The 21,954-nt window shown below is 49.3% G+C and overlaps 1 protein-coding gene across 6 annotated transcripts in view; it reads left to right on the top strand.

Moving 5' to 3' along the window:
* The first annotated feature begins 12,106 nt into the window (after positions 1-12,106).
* LRRC7 (leucine rich repeat containing 7) overlaps positions 12,107-21,954 on the top strand; it is a 182,448-nt gene continuing 172,600 nt past the window's right edge. For all 6 annotated transcript variants that reach the window (XM_037403821.1, XM_037403820.1, XM_037403827.1 and 3 more), the window contains exon 1: positions 12,107-12,157. In XM_037403821.1, the coding sequence (XP_037259718.1) occupies positions 12,133-12,157 (25 nt within the window). In that variant the 5' untranslated portion in view covers positions 12,107-12,132. The remainder of the gene's footprint in view (positions 12,158-21,954) is intronic.

Genomic DNA, 21,954 nt, shown 5'->3' with positions numbered 1-21,954 from the left:
TACTATCATATTAATGCCTATGTGGTAACCTGACAGTAACATGATTCACTGAGCAAATAACAGTTTCTGATAACAATAATGCAATTGCTAAGCCTGAGTCCTTAACCAGTACAGCTCAGTGGGGAAATATTGACTTCAGATATGTTGTGCTGCTTCAGCTCCTAATAGTAAAAATAATATTGATTTCTTCTTCTTCTTTTTTTTTTTTTTAAAAAAAAAAAAAAGAATTAGTCATGGCATACTGTTTCCTGGCAATTAATGTCTTTAATATATGAAAACACAGCATTACACTATGCAGGTTTGACACTTAATTGAAGTAATTAGTGCATGCAATAATGAATCTTACACTTTTTCCCTACTACAAGAAATAAAGCAACTGTAAATAACTTGTTAAAACCTGGACATCTCACCAAGCTTTTAATGCTTTCCTCAGCATGTGAGTAAATCAAGTTCAGCCCCATCCTGCTGCTCATCGCACTGGCAAGGAGGAGGTGCAGGTCCCCAGCCCTGCCCAGGGAGCTCCTTGGCCTCCCTGCTGCCTGCGCTGAGCTGGCCAAGCACAGCCCTGCTGGGGTTGCTCTGGAGCAGCACCGTGCCACCGGACAGTCTGAAACCATTGATTTTCCCAGCCCCTGGGAACAGAGGAAAGGTTATTTTTTTGCAACAGCCTCCAAGGTCAGGGCTGCTAGCTGGCGTACCAGCAAGAGGTGCTGCCGAAAGTCACGCTGTGTCCTCAAAGTGAGCACAGCCAGCACATGGGGCACATCCCCAGAGGCTGAGTTTCAGGGCCCTGGGCACTGCTCCTCTGCAGTGGGAATGGGGATGCACCAAGCACCCGGCATCTGGTGCCAAAGTAGCCTGTCCCAGCCCCACAGCACAGACCCCCCGGTCACTCATAATCATAAAATCATAGAATCGTTTGAGTTGGAAAAGTCCTTTGGGATGTTGTTTAAATACGATGAAAGCACTTGGCATAGTAACAATGGGTCTTCAGTTTGTTTAATCTGCTGTTCACATTTTGAGAAATATTTTTGGGGCGGTTGCATCCAATTTGAATACAGGTATTGATGAATTCAGATCAAAAAGCCCTTAACAGTAAATGGGTACAAGAACTGCAAAAGCTGGATAAAAATATGCACCACCTTCAAATGCCTGTAAAAGCACAAATGCAATTCCAACATGGGAATTGCAGCTCCCAGTGGCAGTGCGATGCTGGGGAGCTCCTGAAGCATCTGTCTGTGGGCAACGGCTTTAAAGTCCCCATCCAGGACAGACACTCTGTTCGTGGTTCAACCCCAATACTGGAGGTAACATGTTTTCATTTCAAAGCGCTTTTTACAGCAGTTCATGTTGCATTACAATAGTATTTGTAAAATGCAGAAAGTTTTAGTGTAAGGAGAAATCCATAGTATAACAGCATTTGAGAAAAGTGATACAACTATGTGGAATTTTTAAATGGGTGTTGGAACAGCTGACAGCTGCGTGGGCATGACTCTCAGGGAGCACACCAGGGTGGAAGTTGTGTGATGCTGAAGTACATGTAACTCCAACTTGTAAGGAGATCCCCGTCTGCGGGCAGTGGTCTTATGTAGATAGCTCACAGGCATGCTGTTAAGGATTTTCCTACTTCTCACAGCAAATCAATGCTTTAATGAGCACAGTAATTACAAAAAAATTGTTTAAAATTTCACTTTCAGTATGTCAGGTTGGGCTTTTTCTGTTCTGATGCTACCTGAATGCTTCTGCTTTACTCAGCCATCATTGCTAGACATTAAATAAACTTGATTGCAATGTTACATGGGAAGGGAAAGGCCACCAAGGTGCCAGCATTGACCAGAGCTGTGCTGACACCGGGGTTCACGTCCCGTTTTTCCTCCCCATCCCCACTGCAGCCAGGGCTGCAGAGGAGCCCAGTGGCTTGAGGAGAGGGATAATTCCCAAAATTCACTCAATTGAAGGGACCCATGCCTTTCCACCAGCTCTTGTCTTGTGGTGATTTTTCCCTTTTGTCTTTATTCTTCTTATTGAACAGCATCATCTGAATGATGGAAATTTAGACTGATTTCATACATGGAAACAATCAGGCTGAAAAAGCTGCCTTTTCCTTGCCCATTCTGCAACTGGAGTGAGGAAATGCTCTGTGTGCTTTCCTGAACAGCAAAGGGATCGTGCGGGGTGGGTCGGGCTGTGGGTGCTGAGGGTCCCACTGCATTGGGTGCTGAGTGTTGCGCTGCCCTCCTCATTGCCCACATCAGACGGGGACTGCACAGCCCCATGGTGCAGCAGCGGGGCTCCGGGTTTTTGGGCTGTGGCTGGGTAGCAGCAAGCAGCTGTAAAGGAAAGCAGGGCTGCTCCTTGGCTGATGCTCATTCCTGGGGGCCTGAGCAAAAGAGCATCATGGATGTGTTTTGTTTTTCAAATACATGCATATGATTTGACTGGGTTTCCAACCACAAATGACCATCTCATTTTTAAGGTCCTGTGAGCCAAGCTGCCATTGGGAGCAAGTGTCTGTCGGGGCTGTGTGGCGGGAGGGTGGCAGCACTGTGCTGGGGACCCCTAGGGGAGAGCTGGGTGGGTGGGTGGGCAAAGCAGTGCCTTGGACCACTTGGCGCGTTGGGCTTCCCTCCGTCTGAGCCCAACACAAACGTCTGCCAACAGCAAATAATCTCGCGCATGTTGGGAAAGTTAAGCCCATAAGTACTGCCCTGAATTAGAGCTTACAACTGAAGTAACCCTGCTGGGATCGGTAGAGATAATTTTGGTCTCAATGATTAAAGCTAAGAGCAGAGTTGTATCTTATGGAGTCACATCTCCAACTGTGTCCCACCGGAGGCAAAGCATCACTTTGGATGCAGCACATTTCTTACTGGGGGCAGGAGCTACCCGCAGCCACCCTGCCAAGGTCCAAGGTCGATGCAGCTGGCTGAACTGCTCATAGCAATAGTTCAGAAACAAATACTATCCCTTGAGAAAATAACAACAAGGTAATGAGGTAAGTAATCTTAAGGAGAAAAAAAAATATCAGTTTTCATTTTGAAGTAAGTTTGGAGTCTACATGGGACAGTCTGTGCTGCAAAGGTGCAGCCTGAGCACTGCTCACCTCCTGCTGCATTGTCTTCTGGCTGGATATCCCCAGCCTTCTCCTCTCCTTAAAGCAGGAATAGAAAGGGCAGCTGAAAAAAAAGAGATTAAACAGCATTGAAAAACACTCAGCTGAGTCCTTGAAACTCCTGGCAGGAATGGATTTCTCTCCTGCATCCCATGATGTGATTTCTCTCCCTGCCCTACCACTGGTCACTGGGTTTAACATCAGTCTGTGTCCTCCTGCACCCATATGCTCTGCCCGCAGCCTGGTGAGCTTACCCTGGGAAACCGAGATCCTTGCTCTTCTCCTCAACCCCTAACTTTAATGCAGAATTTTAATTCCTGCAGCAATGCCGACATCAAGCTGGAGTCACCTCCCTGCTCCTACCTGTCATCATGTAAGAGGGTTCCCACCCCAGATGATGAGGTGGGGCTCCCGGGACACACAGACAAGCTTGGGGCAGCAGACAGTGGGCGCACAGAGGTGGCTGCTCAGGGCTGCACTTTGCTTTCAAACCTGAGGATCATGGATGTTCCTCCAGCTCTTTCCCCCCGTGGTTAAACCACTATATGGTAACATCATCCCATTTTTTTGTTTTAAGATGTTAAAATGTGCAGAAATGCTTGAAAATCTGACCTGCCAAATCAAGATGTTCAAGTCCAGAGTGCAAATAAACAGCTGGCAATGGTTGCTGCTATTGTTCTCAGGGATAATGGGAGACAGGCAGCGCGGGCTGGGGAGGGAGGGCTCTGATTCATAATTTGTCAACCCACAATGTTTACAGTACTTAGGCTGGGAAAAGTACCTGTTCACAGAAGCGATCCTCAATAGGCTTTGCTTTCTACTTACTGCCATTGCTTAGTAACAGCTCTATTTTTAAATGCTAAGAGGGTATTAGACCAAAAGAAATGAAAGTTTGCTCAATCTCTGATCTAACAGGCGTTAAATTCAATGGGGATGTGGCTGTTGGCCTTGGGGGAGCTGGCTGGAGCACGGGGGGGGGGGGCGGCTGTGGACACTGTGAGCCCTGTGCCAGCAGGCTGGGGGCTGTCGGTGCAGAGCTGCCCCCACCAACCTTCAGCTCTCCCAATAGATTTTTAAAAAAACATCAATAAAATCTACGCATTCCTCAGTGTTGTCAGCTCATGGTGACCTCCCGGAGTGGGCAGGTAAAACCTGTCAAAATAAGTGATGGGACTTGCCTTGTGCAGCTACAGGTGGACTGGTGGGGAAGGAGAGCGTGGGCGCAGACAGTGGAGCTTGGGAAGCAGGAGTAGGGGCTCTCGGGGGGCACGGCCGGCTGCCCTCCTTCCCTGGGTGATCCGCCTCCACCCCAAAGTCCCTTTGGAAAGAAATCTCTTACAGCTTCTGCTAAAATGTATTTCTAGGAGTATCCAAATCTCCTAAAATACCGTCCTGAGCATCTGATTTGGGAAACTGCTTTCGCAGGTCCCGTGGAGTTGGGAGCGCAGGGCTGTGCCCTGGCCCCCTGCGTTGCCCCGCAGCAGTGCCAGGATGGTCCTGGACATGTCCTGCCTGCGTGATCTTCCCTCATTAAAAGCACTGAGATAAACGGGATGAGTTGTTTTGGACTAACCCCTGTGCCTGATCCACTGAAGGTCACGGAAAGTTAATTACCTTTGTTGGGATTTGCAGCAGACAGCATATTTCCCTCCACCCAGGTCTAATGATCAGTGTTTATTAGTTCTTTTCCTTTCTCGAGAATACAGCAGATAAACTCACTGAAATCCCTCGGGGACATAAATGTGCTTGGCCAAGGGACAGCCCAGTGCCAATAAAAAGCTGGTCTTTCTGCTAACAGGTTGTCCCAAAAGACTTGTGCCACCATCACCTATTGTTGTGGGTTTAATATAAGTGAGATGGTTTTAAAGATGTGCAAAAAATCAATCGTTATGTGGTTGATCAAATGTCAAAACAAGGCTCAGGGCTTTGGTAACTGCAAAACCATTTACTGTGTATACATTTGATTGCCATGAATATTATTCCTGCTACAAAATGATCATAATAAGAAAGTAATAAACCAGAACATAAATGGTTGCTTTATTTGTTGAGATATCCCAGTGACGCTGTTTTGGGAGCCCTGCCAGGCTGCAGCTGCCTTCTGCTGCCGGCTCCTCTCCTCCTGCCCGCGCAGGGTCCCTGGGAGTGCGGTGCCCTTCTGGGAAGGGGAAACCTGGGCACAGCAGCTACTCAAAAACCATCTACTGGTAGGAAAGTAGGGTGAGTTACCGCATACCCAGAACCCCAGAAATGATTTGGAGAGTTTTTGATAGCTGTGAATAATAAGAGGATGCCAGGAAAATACGTGTTTGTTTAAAAAATGATGAAAGGTATGTTATGAACAGAGTCCTGAGTGTGAAAATTGCAGTTTCCCAGGATATTTAAAGTCAGAGTGATCATAGCAGTGAACCTTTACAGAGGAGTAAATTGGATCACCTGGTAGATGGTTTACGTTGCTCATGCCTGTGAAGAAATATTTGCTCTTGGATGTATTCTGCAACTCGTGATGGTCTTACCATTGAGTCCTCCTTTGCGGCATTTCTTTCAGGGCACCTTTATGAGTCCTCCTTACACACACATGCACACATGCTGTTTCGCACACGGCTGTGCATTGCCAGGTACTCGCTTATGAGCGGCAGAACACCCCAGCATCCTGAAGCAGAGCGCGCCACAGGCTCTGCAAGCCAGCCATGTGCCCACTGCTGTGGTGACGGCTCCACGCCGCATCCTCCGGCCGGCTGGCACCATCTCACCCCCTATTGCCACATCAGTCCGTATCTGGTGCAGGATTGTTATTTATCACTAATTTTATCTTGCCTGTTGGGATCTGAAGCATTTTGGGGCTGGAAGCCTGTCTGCAGCAGGGGCAGCTGCTGCTGGGGGTCTCGGCGCAGGCGCCTGCTGGCAGCTCTCCCTCCCAAGCACCTCGCCTACATGGCGTATATTTTAATTTTAGAGGAAGAAAGAATTCAAGTATCTTAAAGGTCAGAAGGATATGAAACAGGGAATAAACACAGACTGTTTCTGTGAAAATATAATGGAGCACATGGTGAGTATTTGTTACTGCTGCAGTATCTGCAATGTATTTTTGACACACGCTTGCTGCAGAGTGCAGCCCACTGCAGCAGAGGAGGGAAGTCAAATTTTCTTCCCTCTGCACTCGGTGGAAAGCACCGTGTGTGTGCTTTGATGAAAGGTACAGCAAAAACGTAATAGCCAACAACTTTGCCAGCACTGACAGAAAACACAAGTGGGAAGCCTCTGCATCAAAGCAATTCTAATTTCCCTGTGTTAGCAGTGGAATTAGGAGTGACCTTCATCTGCTCTTCATACAGGCGGCTCTGACAGGGAAAGTCATGCATGAATTGTGGCAAATTTAGATGAAATTATGGATTTGAGAGACAGCTGTAATTAGGTTTGAAGCAGACATTTAAATACTTTTTGCTGGATCGACCTAGAGAGCTCAGCCTTCTCCAGGGCAGAATTCAAATAGTAGCAAAGGCTTTTGTGCACCACCTGAACATCAGAGCTTGGGAGACAGGTACGTGGTTTGGAAGAAAACAAAATGGAAGTGAGAAGATTAGTGATTCTTCTGACAAAAGTCCTGACCTCTGTGGCCAGCACCAAATGTCTGAGCGGCCCCTGCACATTGCCTGCAATATTAACATTTTTTTTTTTAAAAAAAAAAGTAGAATCTGAAAGCAATTGCCCTGTCAGGAAATAAGGTAGTGCCTGGGCTCACCTCAGCACTGTTCTGGCCTGACCTGCTCCAGGGTGGCTGCGAGCCAGCCTGAGCAGGGCTTTGCCCCAGCCCCTTCTGCTGGGGGGGCATAGCTGTGGGTCCCTGAGCCCCCCGAGGCCCCTGGCAAGGCTGCTGCCAGCTCCTGCGGGGAGAATCATGGAGCAGGAGATGCAGGCTTGTCCCAGCTCCTCTCTCAGCTTTCTGATGAAAAAACCCACATGAGGTTTGTTGGTTTATTGTTAACGTGCAAACTGTGCCCCCTGTCCGGGGGAGGAAAGGGCCAGGACTCTCCTAACAGGTGTCAGGTGGGATGGAGGTTCAGCTCCTCGTGGGGAAAATCACCTGGGAAGCGACCCAGCACGGGGAGCCGTTAATTCCAGCTGGAGCGGCCATCGCTGCACCGGCCAGTCTCCCCAGTGTCCTGGCTGCGGGAGCACCAGACTCTCGGGGCCCGCAGGGGTGGTTTCATTCTCCCAGGAGGGCAGAGGGAGTAGTTTAAGGTGCCTGGTTGTTATATTTTATAACAGGTTTCTCAAGTGCTTCCAGATAATATAGATTAAATAATTTCACTATTAAGGAGAAGAAACAAGTTGTTCCGTTTTGAAAAAAGGGTTATAATTTACAACGTTATAGCCTGCTGATGTCATACACATAAGAAAAGTTAACTTCTTCCTTTCCAATGTACTTTCAATACTTTTTTTTACCTACTACAGGCTGCAGGGATGCCAGCATTAGGAAGAAATTCTTTACTGTGAGGGCGGCGAGGCGCTGGCCCAGGCTGCCCGCAGCAGCTGTGGGTGCCCCATCCCTGGCAGGGCTCAAGGCCAGGCTGGACGGGGCTGGGAGCAGCCTGGGCTGGGGGGAGGGGTCCCTGCCCGTGGTGGGGGGTGGGACTGGGTGGTCTTGGAGGTCCCTTCCAATGTTCTATGAGTCTGTGATACTCAAGTGCAGTCTGCTTTTCAGAGGGAGGAGCTGTACTGGCCAAGGCAAACTTGGGATGGAGTGTGGTAGTAGGCTGCTTTTTGGGTTTCCATTAAAATTTTTTTCTTCCTTTCAATCACACTTTTTCACACCTCTAGACAGTCCCCTAAACTCTGCAACAATCAGGAGAGTGCCAAGGACTGTTCAGGTGAAGCCTGTTCCACTGACCTGCTCCTTCTGACTGCCCCTCGTATCACAGCTCCATCACTCTGCCTGCCAGTTTTTCCCACAGACACAGATCTCACAGCCTTTTTCTTCAACATGCCAGAAAGTGGGCAAGCACCTGCTGCCTCTGAGCCGCGTGTTGGCCTCCCCTTCCACAGGAAGGCCAGGAGTGGTGGTGGCAGCAATGGTGACAGTGGGAGTGCAGTGATGTGCTGACTCTTGACTCAGGCAGGGATGCTCCCATCCATCCCGTCCCATCCCGAACCATCTTGTTTTTTCCCCCAAGACTCCCAAGAAGAAGGATCATCATTGCTAGTTTATGTTGTTTCCAAAACTATTGATGTTTTTTGCCAGACACTGCACAGACCAGTCCCTCACACACGCAGCTGGGAACTGCTGTTACTGTCTTCCAGCACCCAACTGGACTTTTAGTTACCGTCCACCGTGACCTACTTAGAAGGCGACCTAAAAATCAGCATCCATCTATACCACCACAGCCCATGACTCATCCGCTCTTCTCAGTCTTAAAATTAAAGCCTCCAGAAATGGAGATTAGCATTGTCTGGGAATATATAAAGTAGCACTTGAGAGGACTTAGTAAAACCAGAAGGAAAAAAAACCCTATATTGGGACTTCTACAAGGAAAATTTTCAAAGCTGTGTAGCACCACCATTTATTAAACAGAACTGTGTCCTTAATAACTGTTCCTTCTCTACATATTTTTAAAAATGAGACAAGAAAATAACGTTATTTCAGTGTTATCGGTCTTAAGGATTTGCTCTGATTTACCATGCTGTCTTCCCAGCTAGTGTGACTCCAACAGACACTACTGAGCCCAAACCTGCAGAATCCCTTTAAGGAACGCATCCAGCTTTCTGATAAAATTTGCTGACGGAATTTTATGATTTTAAAATTTTCCTTAGCCAAGTCTACAAATGAATAGAAATCAGTATGGAGGGGGGTTATTTATATGTGCAAATCTGTGAAAATACATTCAAGTACAGCTGGTGAAGCCCAGGCTAGGGACTTGTTCAACTTGTCAACCTTAGTTTTGCATTAAGCAGTGTTTATGGATATGCCAGGATCCATGGTTTTTCAGAATGCGAGTATTTTGGCCTGCTCTTTATTTGCCTTGGTTTTCAAATCTCCACCGGAGTCAGTGGAAGTGAAACCACTATTAAACTTATGCAAGACTAAGGGAATCGGGGGTGTAAGTTCAGCAGTGATTCAAGATCCATGATGGTCTTTGCATGGTAAGCCACAGAGAAGCGATAACGCATACACACTGATAACCGGTGAACAATAGCATCAGGCTTCTTCCCGACACCCCCACATCCCTGTGCAGAGCGATGCCGCAGCCCAGCCCAACCAGGTGCTGCCCCACTAGTGATTCCAGAAGAGGTTTCACTGCTTACACGGCCGCTTTGCCCTGCAGCACCGGGCAGCGCAGCGGCTGCTGGCACACAGCAAAGCTTTACAAAAATACCAGACTACAGTAAATCAGCTCTAGCTTATTTGGATGTGGCTACCCAGAGTAGCTTGCTGTGCCAGCAACAGCAACATGGGGAGGCACGGAGAGCAACGCTCGCCATCTTGCAGAGCAACCACACCCAGGGCCATCCCCAGCTGCTTGGAAGTTGTCTGCATTTTTTTTCTCTATGAGGAGCAGATGGGGAAAGGCGCAGGGATGGCTGGAGTTACAGGTACTGGTGCCTCTCGGGAACTGTCGCTCCCTCAGTGCTCCTGGGCCATCTTGCTGTGGGATGGGGTAAGCAGGTCCCACGCTGCAGCCCCAGGCTTTTGAAAGAGAGCTGCTCCCCCTGCACGGGGGTGGGTGGGTGCCACCTCTCACTGCACACCTGGCATCTGCCAGCTCTGCAGCATCTTCTCTGAGTGGTCGCACCCCTACATCAATAAAACCAACCTGGTGGTCTGTTTCAATGATTAGTCATGGACAAGGTTGAAGCCAGACGAAAAGAAAATCCTCTGTACTCCTAATTGCACCATCATCAATGCCACGCGCACAGGTGGCGCAGAAACATCTCCAACACATGCTGCTAAAAAGACAGAAATTTAGGGAGTGGTTGTAAGGGGACACGTGGGGGTCTCAGTAACATTAAGCAGGAAGCAAAGCCCAGCTCGCAGCTGAACCTCCCTCCTACACCATGCCCCAGCCATCCCCTTCCTGGGCCTCGGCTTGCGGGGGTTTTGCCACTCAGAGAAGGTTCCCATCCACCCCTGTCCTTCTGCAGCTCCCCCGTGGCACAGCCATGCACTTCTCCCACTCCACAATGGTCTGCACTGGGGAGAAAGATCTGCCTGTATTTCATAGGTAGGGATGAGACTCTTCCAGGGTTTTTCCAGTTGCAAGTCCTTTTGCCCTGCAAAATCTTGGAGATATTTATCAGGAACATACAGGAATGGAGAACTCCCATTATAACAGTGAATCTCCTGGGAGACAAATTTCCATGACCTGCCTACCAGAAGCTGCCCGTGCCGTACCATCACTCCTGTGCGGACTGCCTTCTCTGGTGTGCACAGCACCCAACACCTACCTGTGTCTGGCTGGCACCCGTTTTCTGTACAACTGCTTGTAACAGGAAAGGCTTCTTCTCTTCTTTGTTGTGTTTCTACTGAAATAATATTTTATTTCATGGTCACTCCTGGCTGGAGGCAGGACTCGGGCTGGTGCCATGCCAGAAACCAAGGAGGCTGTGGGTGCTCTCTGGCTGGCTGCAGCACACAGGGAGCTGCTAACATCGAAGATCCCTCCCCATTTCACTGCTGAAATCAAACTAGGGAATACCCACTTCAAGCAGTACATTTTGGTGGTGAGCTTTTCTGGGCCGAATTTCAGTTCCCACTCTGGATATGGCGAGAGCAGGACAGTCTGGGAGCCGCCTGGGCTGGCCCATCCCCCGAGCATCAGTGTCGCGTTCCTGCATCAGTGATGGGGAGAGGTTATCTGCACTGACGGATTAGCGACATGGAACAGGGATGGAGAACTCACTGCTGGGATAAACCCTCCTGTGATCCTTTTCCAGCTCCTACTAAATGCTTTCCCTCCCTGATGCTGGGCAGATGGTGTTGGAAGAGCAAGGTGATGACCTTACACAGCCCAGAGCAAGGCGGGCTGTAAAGCCACCCTGTCACTGAGGAAATCATGGGCCATCGTCATGGCCTGCCCAAGAGCCACGCTCGGCGGCGGCTGCCCCAGCTAGCGCAGCTCTGCACGGGGAGAGGCAGAGGTGGCCACCAAAGGGGACACACTGGAGCCGTGGCTGCTGCTGTATTTGGAAATGAAGAGTGAAAACAAACTGGCAGAGCAGCACCCGCACCTGCTGGCTGCAACAACCGCTCTGCAGATCAGCGGGAGAAGCTGCAGGAAACCCAACGACCCACGGTCCTCAGCATAGCTCCCAGGTAGCACAGCTCACGAGGGGAGCGGAGGCCTGACACCTGCCCGCTGTCCCCCTTCCCTCCCACGGTGGCTGGCTGTTCCCGGTGATGGAGGCCAGCTTCCACCACGCGCAGGATGCCCCTGCGGGCTCTTTCCCCCAGCCCACGCTCCAGCAGCCCTGTGGCCTGCGGCCGCCCAGGCCCGTGGCTGGGATGCTGAGCCGTCCCCCACGGCTTCCCCGCGCCGCTGCCAGGAGGCTGCCAGCCCCCGGCCCAGCAACTTTTCCCACGTGGGGAAAATGGCTCCTGCCCTAGGGGGAGGAGGGAGGCGGCCGGGGGGAGCGGGCGCCGCGGTAGCTGGCATCTCCCCCTGCCGCGCAGCGCGGGGATGCCCCAGCCCCGCCGGTGATGCTCCCCCGGCCACGGACCGCCCCGTCGGGGCGGGAACGGGCGGCACCTCTCCGCATCTCCCGCACCGCACCGCACCGCTCCGCGGGGAAGGCGCGGCCTCAGCATCCCCCCCCCGCCGCCAGCCTGGGCCCCGCCGCCCCGCCCCTGCGCCGCCGCGGAGCGCAGCGCGGCCGCGCAGCCCGGCCCGCCCCGCCGCCGCCGCTCGCCGCCGCCTTTGTGTCTGGGCGCCGCCCCGCGCACGGAGGCGGCCCCTGCGCGGCGGGGCCGGGCAGCCGCGGGCGCGGGCAGCCCTCGGCGGCGCCCCCGGACCGCGGCTCGGCCGCGCATGGACGCGCGCTCCCGCCTGCACCGTGAGTACCGCCGAGCCGCGGCCGGGGCCGGGGCCGGGGCGGTCCCGCGGGGCGGCGGCTCCCCCGCGCTGGGGTGCCGCCGCCTGGCGCCGTGCGGGCTGTCCCCGGGGTCGGGCTGCGGGTCCGCGGGGCGGCGGGCGCCCCTCGGTGCGCAGCCCTCGGGCAGGCACCGCGCTCGGGGCGGGGGGCGCCGCCGCCCCCGGTCCCCGCACTGAAATGACATGGCCGGTGGGTTTGCGCGCTGGTCCCCCGCAGCCCGCCCGAAAGGAGGCGGCGGGCTCGGGCGGCTCAGGGGAGCCCGGCGCTCCGCACCTGCCCCGCGCCGCGGCGGGCTGCAGCGGTGCCGTTCGGGCGGGGACCCGCCGCCTGCGCAGAGCCCGCCGCGCGTCCCGGTCCCGGTGGCGCCGGGCTGTCCCTCCCGGGCTGGCGCGGCCCCTCCGGAGCCCCGGCCCCGCCGGAGGAGGCTAGCATGCGCTGGGAGTCGCTTACCCGGGGTGCGGGGAGCCTTGGGGCAGCAGGCGTGAGCTCATACCTGCGCCTGGGGAATTCAAAGAGCCTCCCGGGCGGGGGTCTCGGGGGCCGCGTCCCCCCGGGCGCCCCCCGCCTTGGGCAGGACCCCGGGGGTGCCCCGCGGTCGGGGGGCGGGCGCTCCGCGCCGTATTTCAGCGGGGCTGGTAGCCCGGGGAGGGGGGCCGTCCGTGGAAGCGCCGTTGAAAGTTCCTTGCGTTTTGGGAAATGAAACCCGACCCGCACCCCGGGTGTTTTTGGTACGCCTGTCGCTGCCGTTAAATCCCCTCATTTTGCTTTTGTACATCTCTGGTTTTCAGCTAAAATCTGCAGCCACGTGCCGTTCTCGGGTTTAGCCCCAGGTGTTCTGGGTAACGGTAATCCTTAGGCACAGGTGAACCAGAAGGCATTTTCTTCCTCGTTAACACGACCGGAGAAGTGACTTAATCTGGTGGGTTTTGCCATTATGCATCTGCTGCTCTGATACTGACAGAGGATGTATGCTTGCCATGGCAACCTCCCCATCGCCTATTACAGCCACTTCTTGGGAAGTAGCGAGACTTGTTAAAGAAATAGGAACAGCTGATTTCAGAGTCTGCGTATTTATAAATAAATTGTGCATCTTGGAAAACATGACCTTTTTTTTTTGAGAATACTAATGTTGTTTCGGTTCATAGGTGTGGGGATGGAGAGGGAGTCAGCCTCTTGAGCAGGTCATGTATTTTTCTTTTCATGCAACCGCAGTGAAAGAAGGTGCCTTCATTTTTCAAACAGCATTAATTACTGTAATTTATTTCTAAACCACATTAATGGTCTTATAATCAAATATCTTGATTTGTCATTTTAGCTTGACATCCATGTGAACTTTAACCTTTGCCAGTATTTGCAGTGTTAAACTTTTCCTTGATAAACCAGTATTTTTAATTTTTTGTAATTGTCTCACACAGGAGGAGCTTTTCTGTGTCTTTCTGTTATACAAATAATATGAAACACTTAAAAAATGGTTTTACCTTAAAGCAATTTTTGCAGTTGCTGGAGTAATAGTGATCATCGCTGATTGTCCACTGTGTGCTGGATGCTTAACAAGTAGGGAGCAAACGCTGCACTCTGCGGAGAGGCTGCTGCTCGGACCCGGCGTGCCCAGTGCTTGCTGCACGTGTGGGAGTCCATCGAAAGGAGGAGCAGTGCGTGGGCATGAACAAATTCTTTGCTCCTTGGTCCCACATGAATTTATAAATGCTTCTCAGTTGGTCATTAAAAAATTGTTAAAGTCATAGTTATAAATTGGGATTTTAAAAGGAAGGTGGTCCATTATCTCTGGAATGTTGCAAGATAGCAGCATGCGCATGCTATTAAAGCCACAAAACTTCAGATTAATGAGGAATTAATAGCCCCTGAGGTGTTTGCATCTGTACAAAGCTTTGCCTGTGTGCACTGGTCTTAAAGCAGAAATGCCAGTGATGCAAAATCCAGCAGAGCGTCAAACTTCATCATAGACCTGGAAAACAGGGATTAACCCACATCTGAACGTGACCAGCAGATGCTCCCGAGGGAGAGCAGGCTGCAGCTGCATGGTGACCCCAGAGCCCTGTGCCCGTTCAGCCACCCGTGGGCCCCGCGCCGGCCCTCGCCTGCACCCAGCTGCCATGGTGCTGGGTCCTCTGGCAGATGCTGGGACCTGCTGCCCGGGAGGGGTTGTTTGGTGCCTGCGGTTATGGATGGGAGGTGGGGACCAAAGGTTTTCCAGTGCTTTGGAAGTGGTGTTTAGCCTGCTAGACGTGCAACGAATTCAGCCCCTACCTGACCTGCTGGTGGGTGGTATGTGAGCGGTGGCTCTGTCCCTGGAGTCGCACAGAAGCCCCAGCGGTGGTCCTGGGCGGCTAGCCTTGGGCGGACCTGCTTGGACTGGTGCCCTGAGGGTCCGACCTTCTGTAGGTGGGTGTAGGAGCAAAAGCTGCCCTTTAAATCAGGGTGTGTGAATCCATCAGACTGATCGCTGGCATGTTGCAAATCTGCTGGTCAGCCGGATCAGTGTCTGAAAGCCTGCACCGATTGCCCTGTAAGGTGCCGTATAGAAAACAGTCCCAGAGATAGTTCAGTGCTACTTTATAATATAAATTAATGATCTCTGGAGATCTAAGCTGAGCACAGACCAAGCACCTGAATGTTATATTAAGCCCTATTTAAAGATTTGTAAGAGCCACCATGTGTCTTTGGTTTTCATCTCAGCTTTCTCTAATTTTAGCATGGTTTCTGTAGGCTTTAATTTGCCGGCACGGCAGATTGCATCAAATCCTAGGACAAGTCTTTCAGAACTGTTAGCTTTTCATCAGATCTGTTTTTCTGGGAATGCAGCAGTTTGTTGATGGCAGAGAGATCCTACATGTTTTACTGTGTGTCTTCACTGGGCAGATACATGCCTTTTAGTGCGACCTGCCTAGAAGTTACAGAAGAGTTGGAGAGGTGTAATGGTCGCGAAGGAGAACGTGTGGAAGGAGCTGTCAGTCAGGCAGGGGGCACCTTCGTGGGAGGAGGGGCTGCCACTGGCAGTTCTGTAGCCAAGTGCAAAATGAGGGAAGTAAAAGAGCATAAAATCTGTGCAGCTTGGGAGGTGCCCTGGAAAGGTGGAGCAAGTAAAATGTTAATGGGTCAAGTTATGGTGAATAAAGAAAGAAAGAGAGGAAGCCGTAAGCTCAGGAAGGCTGCTCTTTTTCAATATAAGGAGGAGAACATTCTTCATCCTTTAGTTCACTTGTATCCAGAGTGAATGAATACAGCTACAGGAGTTTAAGCTTATTGGAGGAAAGTGCCCCCCCCCTCCCATTTTGCTGGGGAGAAATGAAAATGAAAGCTGGTGCGAAGAAAATCTGAGAGAGCAATTTGAACCTTTTATAAGTGTAGGACACAGTGGGCAGAAAAAATCACAATCTACCTCAATTGGATGAAGGGCAGCGATGCCATTTATTCAGAACCAATAATCAAGATGTGTGGAACGGTGGGATTCCTGTGGGTCTGCGCTTGTGGTGTGAGTTCCCAGGGATGGGAAACACTTTGCTTTGTTGCATAAATTGTCAGTCATTACTATTTTTTCAATGATGTGCTTAAGATGTAAAGACACACTTGTGAAATCTTTGACGCTTAGTTTATCACTGAAGTTTGGTGCTTGGAAGTTATGATGTGGACTATAAATAGAGCAATCAATAGAGCAATCTTCCAGGTATAAAATACATACTTAAAGAGCATTTTTATAAACAGGAAGCCACGTGAGCTCAGAAGGTTGTGTTGTATGTATCGTGAGCAGCATCACAGAGCAGAGCATGCCCATCTGCTCATTGACGGTAGGAGTCGGCGGGCTGTGGGCGCTGACCTCCAGTCACGTAGCTGATGCTCAATTCCCTGGAGAGGGCTGCTCTGAAGTGGAGACTCGAACGGAATTTAAAGCCTTGGTTAACTTGGATTGCTTTTCAGCTGCTGATTTTAAAATACTGCTTTGTTGTTGACCTAGGGAAGATTGGAGAAGAATGATGATGGCATGGCAGGAGAAAGATGGCATTCCAGAAACTGTTCAGAGAGGGGTCCGCTGTCATAATGGAATTACACCTGACTTGTGTTATTTCGGGAGCTGCGCGGAGGCCATCATCAGTGCCGTCTTTCCTTTCTGCAACATGCATCGTTTCATCTGTAGTGGGTGCTGGGTCTTGCCTGTGGTCAGAGATGAGCAAGCCCTTGAGAGAGCCGAGCCGAGAGGCCTAGGAAGAGCTGTAAGGAGTTGAGAGAAGCCATCGGCGGGGAGGCCTTGGTGCCTTTGGTGGCCGAGGAGCGGAGCTGTGGCTGGCAGGCCCTGGTGGCAGAGCAAGGGGTGGCAGCAGCAGCTGCTCTGGCAGGGCCAGGAGCTCTGTCTCCAGCTCCTCCCAGGTCAAACCCCACCAGACCCTCCCACCGTCTGCTGCTTTTGCATCACTTTATTCTCAAATATAAAAAAACCTCCATTCAAATGCCATATGTTCTGTTTTCAACACCACATCCCATCTTCTCTTTGCCGTTGCTATTCTCCGTGTTTGACCGTTGAAGAGTCTTTCGGGCAGAGGCTCTTCACCCCCGGTAGACTCTTTGTGACGTGTTTATCGTCCTCATTGCTCTCCACAAAAGGGCAGGTTGGCAGGCTGAAGCACCGCCCTGACAAGAGGGAAGCTGGGGATGGTTACAGACCGATGCCTGCAGCTGGGGGAGCTGGTGATGATATTGATGGGGCTGGGGAGGGGAGCACATCACCCTGGTGGGAAAGGGCCTCTTGATACCCGGTGGGCAGCTTCACTTCCTAATTAGCATAAAATCTGCTAAAGGTGTTGTTTGAGTGGTGTTGAAATCTTTTTGTACGTTGTGTTTAATTTTGCCTCAGGTATTCGATAAACTGATCAAACTGTATGGTGCATGTGTTAGGCGTTCCCACCTCTAGCCATACTGAAACTTTAGCTGTTGTTACGATAAAAATTCTTAAATTTTAAAGCCTGAGTACTAAATTGGTAGCTTTCAGCAGTTCTCTAATTATGTGAGACATTTTTTGTACTTAACAAATGGTTCTTATTCTTGCCAGCACTTCAGCCCGGTGTTCTAGGACTGTGGGTGTCAGGGAACAGAACATATTTCTGTGTCTGTGAATATGATCCCACACGTTGTCTTAAGTGGGAAAATGTTCACAGCCCTTATATGGTGAGGGATTTTTTTTTTTCCTAAATCCATCAGTGCTTTCTCCTGCAGTAATAACGCAGTTTTATCTTCCTGATGCTTTGTAGGCTGGATATTGATTATGAACCAGAAATATGAAATGGGCTTTCTTTTTTCCTGACAAAGATACCCTGCAGTGTGACCTGCTCTGTCTTGTAAACCTTTAAGAAATTGTTTCTAGAAATGGTTGATGGTTTTAAACAGCTAATCAATGTATAGATGCCAAACTAATAGATAAGTACATGAAAGCAGCAAGGGTGCTGTTTCTGCCTGGTGTTGTGCCTCTCTTCATCATTGCTGTGAGTTTACATGCTGCTCCTTGTGTTCAGCCATTTCGACAGCAGAGTTGCAGTCTCCTTGCTGCACAGGCAGCCAAGCACTGTAGAAGAAACTAAGAATTCTGCATGTCACGGCACAGTGACATATTGCACAGCGATGTGCCATGCTTTCCAGTCGTGTGCTGGAAGGTATCTTGCCATGTTATGCAGTGAGATTTGTGAAGTACTCGAGTTACCCAGAGCACCTCATGATGCTCTGAATGAATGTTGGTGTGAGGCTGGTTACAAATTCGTAAACGTATGAAATAAAGGGTGAGGAGTTCTTTAGGGTCATGGAGAAGCAGAGTTACGCCCAAATGGATTTTGTTGAGGAATACTCATTTTTGCACGAGATACTCCTGCCCAGTGGCATCACGCTCCAAAATCCTTTTGGTTTGTAACAGGAAGGCTTTGTAATGCTCGTGGTTGTATGCAAGAGTTGGAGGTGTGAGGCTTCCTCCATGCTGGTTACTGGGAAGGCTGGAGGAGGGGCTGGATGTGCTGCAGCTGGAGCTGGGGGGACCCTGCCATGGTCACTCAGCACCGTGGCATGGTGCCACCTGTTTTTGGAGGCTCCTTGCTGTATGGCTGTTTCAGTGCAAAGCCTGTGTCATCACCCAGTCTGGAGTCACCCAATGTAAAGGGCAGCCAGCTAGTGTGCACAGGAGAGAAGGAAGAGTAATGACATGAGCATGGGTGCTGTTACCCATTGTGAGCAATGTTGTTTCATGAGATTTTGTGACCACCCTTGTTTTGAGGGACTATGCATGTTGGTCCTCTCCTGCATGGGCATATGGCAGGAAGGGAAGGAAATGACCTAGTGTGGAGGCACAGAGGAGTGGGGTTCTGCAGGGATCCATGGGGTTCTGCAGGGATCCGTGAGGAGAGGTGAGGGTCAGGCAGGTGCTGGGGAGCAGCTGGAGGTGCAGCCTGAACAGGGAGGCGCAGGATCCTCTGGGACTTCCTGGGCTGATGGTCACATACTGCATTGCCTTGGTGGCCCTTGGGTACCTTCTTCCTTTTTACATCCATGCTTTGTCCTGTGACAGATTAGAAAGTATTGCTTCAAAGGCTTGTCTGGCAGAATGTCCCGCACCCCCGTGTCCTTGTAGGGTAGCACTGGGTGCTGGCAGTGACCTGTGTTGTAGGACTGGAGGGTCTACCTGATCCCTGCTCCGTGGGAAGGATGTGTTTGTCTGATGCACAGCACAGGGCACCTGCCTCCAGTGCCCGAGGGAGCCGTGTTGTGTCACCTGTGTGGAAGCACGTAGTCCCCTCTGGAATTTCATTCATAGATTCGTTTGTTGTCCCATGAATTAAGAAAATGTTGTAATCCTGTATATGGGCAGGAAAATGAATCATTATAGTACAGAAATTTAGTTATGATCAATGTGAATAACATTCCAAGGTTTAGTAATTTTCTTGAAAGTTCTACCACTGAGCAAAACTTATTTACACAGGTGACTTCTAATTTTTAAGGTAGGGTTTAAGTATCAAAACAAATTGGATCAGATGCTGTGAAAGTCTCTATGATTTTTAGTGGAGTGACAATTAAGTAGAACCACCTCTTGCTTCCTGAAAGGAAGAAGCTATCGAGTTTTGAGACAAAATTTAATGGGTTTTGAACAATATTTTTTACCAAATACTTAACAGAAAAACGGTTTATGTGAAAAATGCTAGAACATAGATATATTCTATTTACAGCCATATATTGATGTGGTTGATATAACAGCATGGTTTATAGGTGCCACCTAGAACAGAGGATTTGACTCGGAACTATCTCCAGGACAAAGGCCATCTTCATGGGCTGTCACAGACTGGGCGACAGACTGCGAGGCGCTTCTGCCTGGTGTGCATTTTGGGGAGCAACAGTCTGCATGACATTTGAGAACAACCTCACTTAATATGCATGTATTTGTAGGAATTTTTCTTGGGTTTTCAAAATTATGGTTTTCTTTATTTGTTGTTCCGTGGTTGCAGATGCTGCAGTATTTTTCTAGGGTTTTCTTTCCCCTAGGAAAGCCACACTTCAGGATTCCTGCAGAAGTATCTGTGAATGAGGCCACACTAAAAAATGAACACTGACATGCTTGCCTATGCTAGCACATCAACTTTCAAATCTCGGCACAGAAAACTCCTTTAAAGTATTTCTGTGCATTTTCTGAGGCTAACCGGTGTCTGTGTCTTCATTATGCCAGTGAAAGGCACTCTCTTTAATGGGATGTCATTAACACTTTCCTGCTGAATGATTATTTCCATTTATAATAGCAACAATATGTTAACTTCCACAAGTTAAAAATTAAGATCCTGGAACTGCCAGTCAGAGCGCAAGGGCTGCTGGCATTCTTTAATCATCGCTGCTATTTTTGTGTGGACAGATTTAGCATAAATAGGTGTGATGCAAAGTGTCATACCATATTTAGTCCTTGTCCAAGACATCTTAGTTCTGGAATGATGCTCTTTGTATAAAATTAATCAAGAGAGTCCATCTGTATCCATGGGGAGGGGTGGGGAAAAACAAACAACCAAAACCTAGTTGTATAATTTGCCTCCCTCCCCAGTTTTTCTTTAACTGACTTTGTGTGAAATACAACAAAGCAAATCGTTTCCAATACAGTGAAGCGATGACCCTGCTTGTGAGGTGTATGTTTTGTGCAGTAACTTAAAGGGCTGCTTAATTTGTGGCAAATTCAAGAGTGCATGGAGCTAAATGGGATTATGCTGGTTGTTGTCGAGTTTGGCTCTGGTCCGTAGTTGTCTTTAGAAACATTCAGGTCTACATCCCTTATTCAGAATGTGGTACTTTAACATACGCCTAAGGTTTCTTTGTTCCCTTATACAATGGAGTTTTGGTTTGTTGCTGCTGTTGTTTTTTCCACCTTTCAATATTTCATATTATGTCTCAGCAGGAACTCTTCTGTGGTCGTCTTTGTTACCCACTGTGATGCCCCACCAGCCCCTCTACCTGCTCAGGCGCTGCCTTCCCCCAGGGAATGAAATTAGGACAAGAACAAGGAGTCAGGAGAGTGGCATTTCTAAGGACTTGTGTTTCTTCCATGCAGCTCCTGCAATTGGGATGTCATCTGTAGATTTGGTTAAAGCAGGAAAAAAACCCTCGTCAGTGTTGGCTGTCAGATTAGCCTGAGATTAGATAAATCTTAATTACTTCTGCTAGATTTGATTCTGACTAGTCACACTAAACTCATTATAATAAGTTACAGGGTCACTTTAGGAGAAACTGAGAGGTAGGATTAATGCACTGTGCTATCAGAAATTGTTCTCTGATGCCAGGTTTATTTGGAGCTCTCATTTTTGCACTGGAGATGACGACGAGCTGCTCCCAATCTATCTTCTCCATGCCACCTGGGATTTGGTAGATATCTATCATGGTTCTTCCAACTCATGTCTTTTATAAACTGACCTACTTAGTGACTCTTCACAGAGAAGTCTATACCTTTGCCTGTCCTTTTCATCCTATTTTGAGCATCTTCCATATCTAGCATGTCCTTGCCTTTTATTTCAATGAGGGGACCGTTTTTTAATACCTTTAGAATAGCGCTGGAAAACCTTAAAGCAAAAGAAATTGTGTCCTTTCTGAAATACTTTGTGTTTTTCTAGTCCATTAGTCTGAATGCACTGACTTTGGCAGCATGGGGTGAGCAGCATAAAACCCCATAACCGGTATTAACAGAAATATAAGATTAACAGAATACAGTAAGTTTGTTCTTCTTAATAAATGCTTACCTAGAATACAATACCATTTGAGAGAAATGTTCATAGTTGACAAGAAATAAAAAAGAGCAGTCATTATCTTTCTAATGAACTGATAAGTCTGAATATTAAATCATCTAGAGAAGCTACCTCTTAGCTTCTATCCATCCTCTTTCACCATTACTGTACGTGAGAGAACTTGGCTGCTACTTTCTTGGGGGTTCAGAAAAAGCACTTTAGCATTGAGTACAAAACACTATCAGCCCTGTTCTCTTAAAACATAATTTGTGTGTGTGCATGTATAGTATATGTGTATATATATTTAAATATAGATTTATATTAATACATGCGTAAAAATTTGAGTTCACACTGGTCGTAGAGATTGCTCCATTCTCACAAGAGAGGACCTGGAAACTTTTAGCAAGTAAAATGCAAACCATTAAAAGTTTTATGACTTTCAAAACCTTTAGCATGTGGTGGTGTCAGGGCTTCATTTTTACCTCCTGGGGCTTCCTGGTTCCCTCTGAAAGATATGTA

Source organism: Falco rusticolus, chromosome 11 (assembly GCF_015220075.1).
Source record: "Falco rusticolus isolate bFalRus1 chromosome 11, bFalRus1.pri, whole genome shotgun sequence".
Lineage (NCBI taxonomy): Eukaryota > Metazoa > Chordata > Aves > Falconiformes > Falconidae > Falco > Falco rusticolus.
The sequence above is the reverse complement of the archived record's forward strand: the minus strand, read 5'-3'. Positions and strand labels throughout refer to the sequence as shown.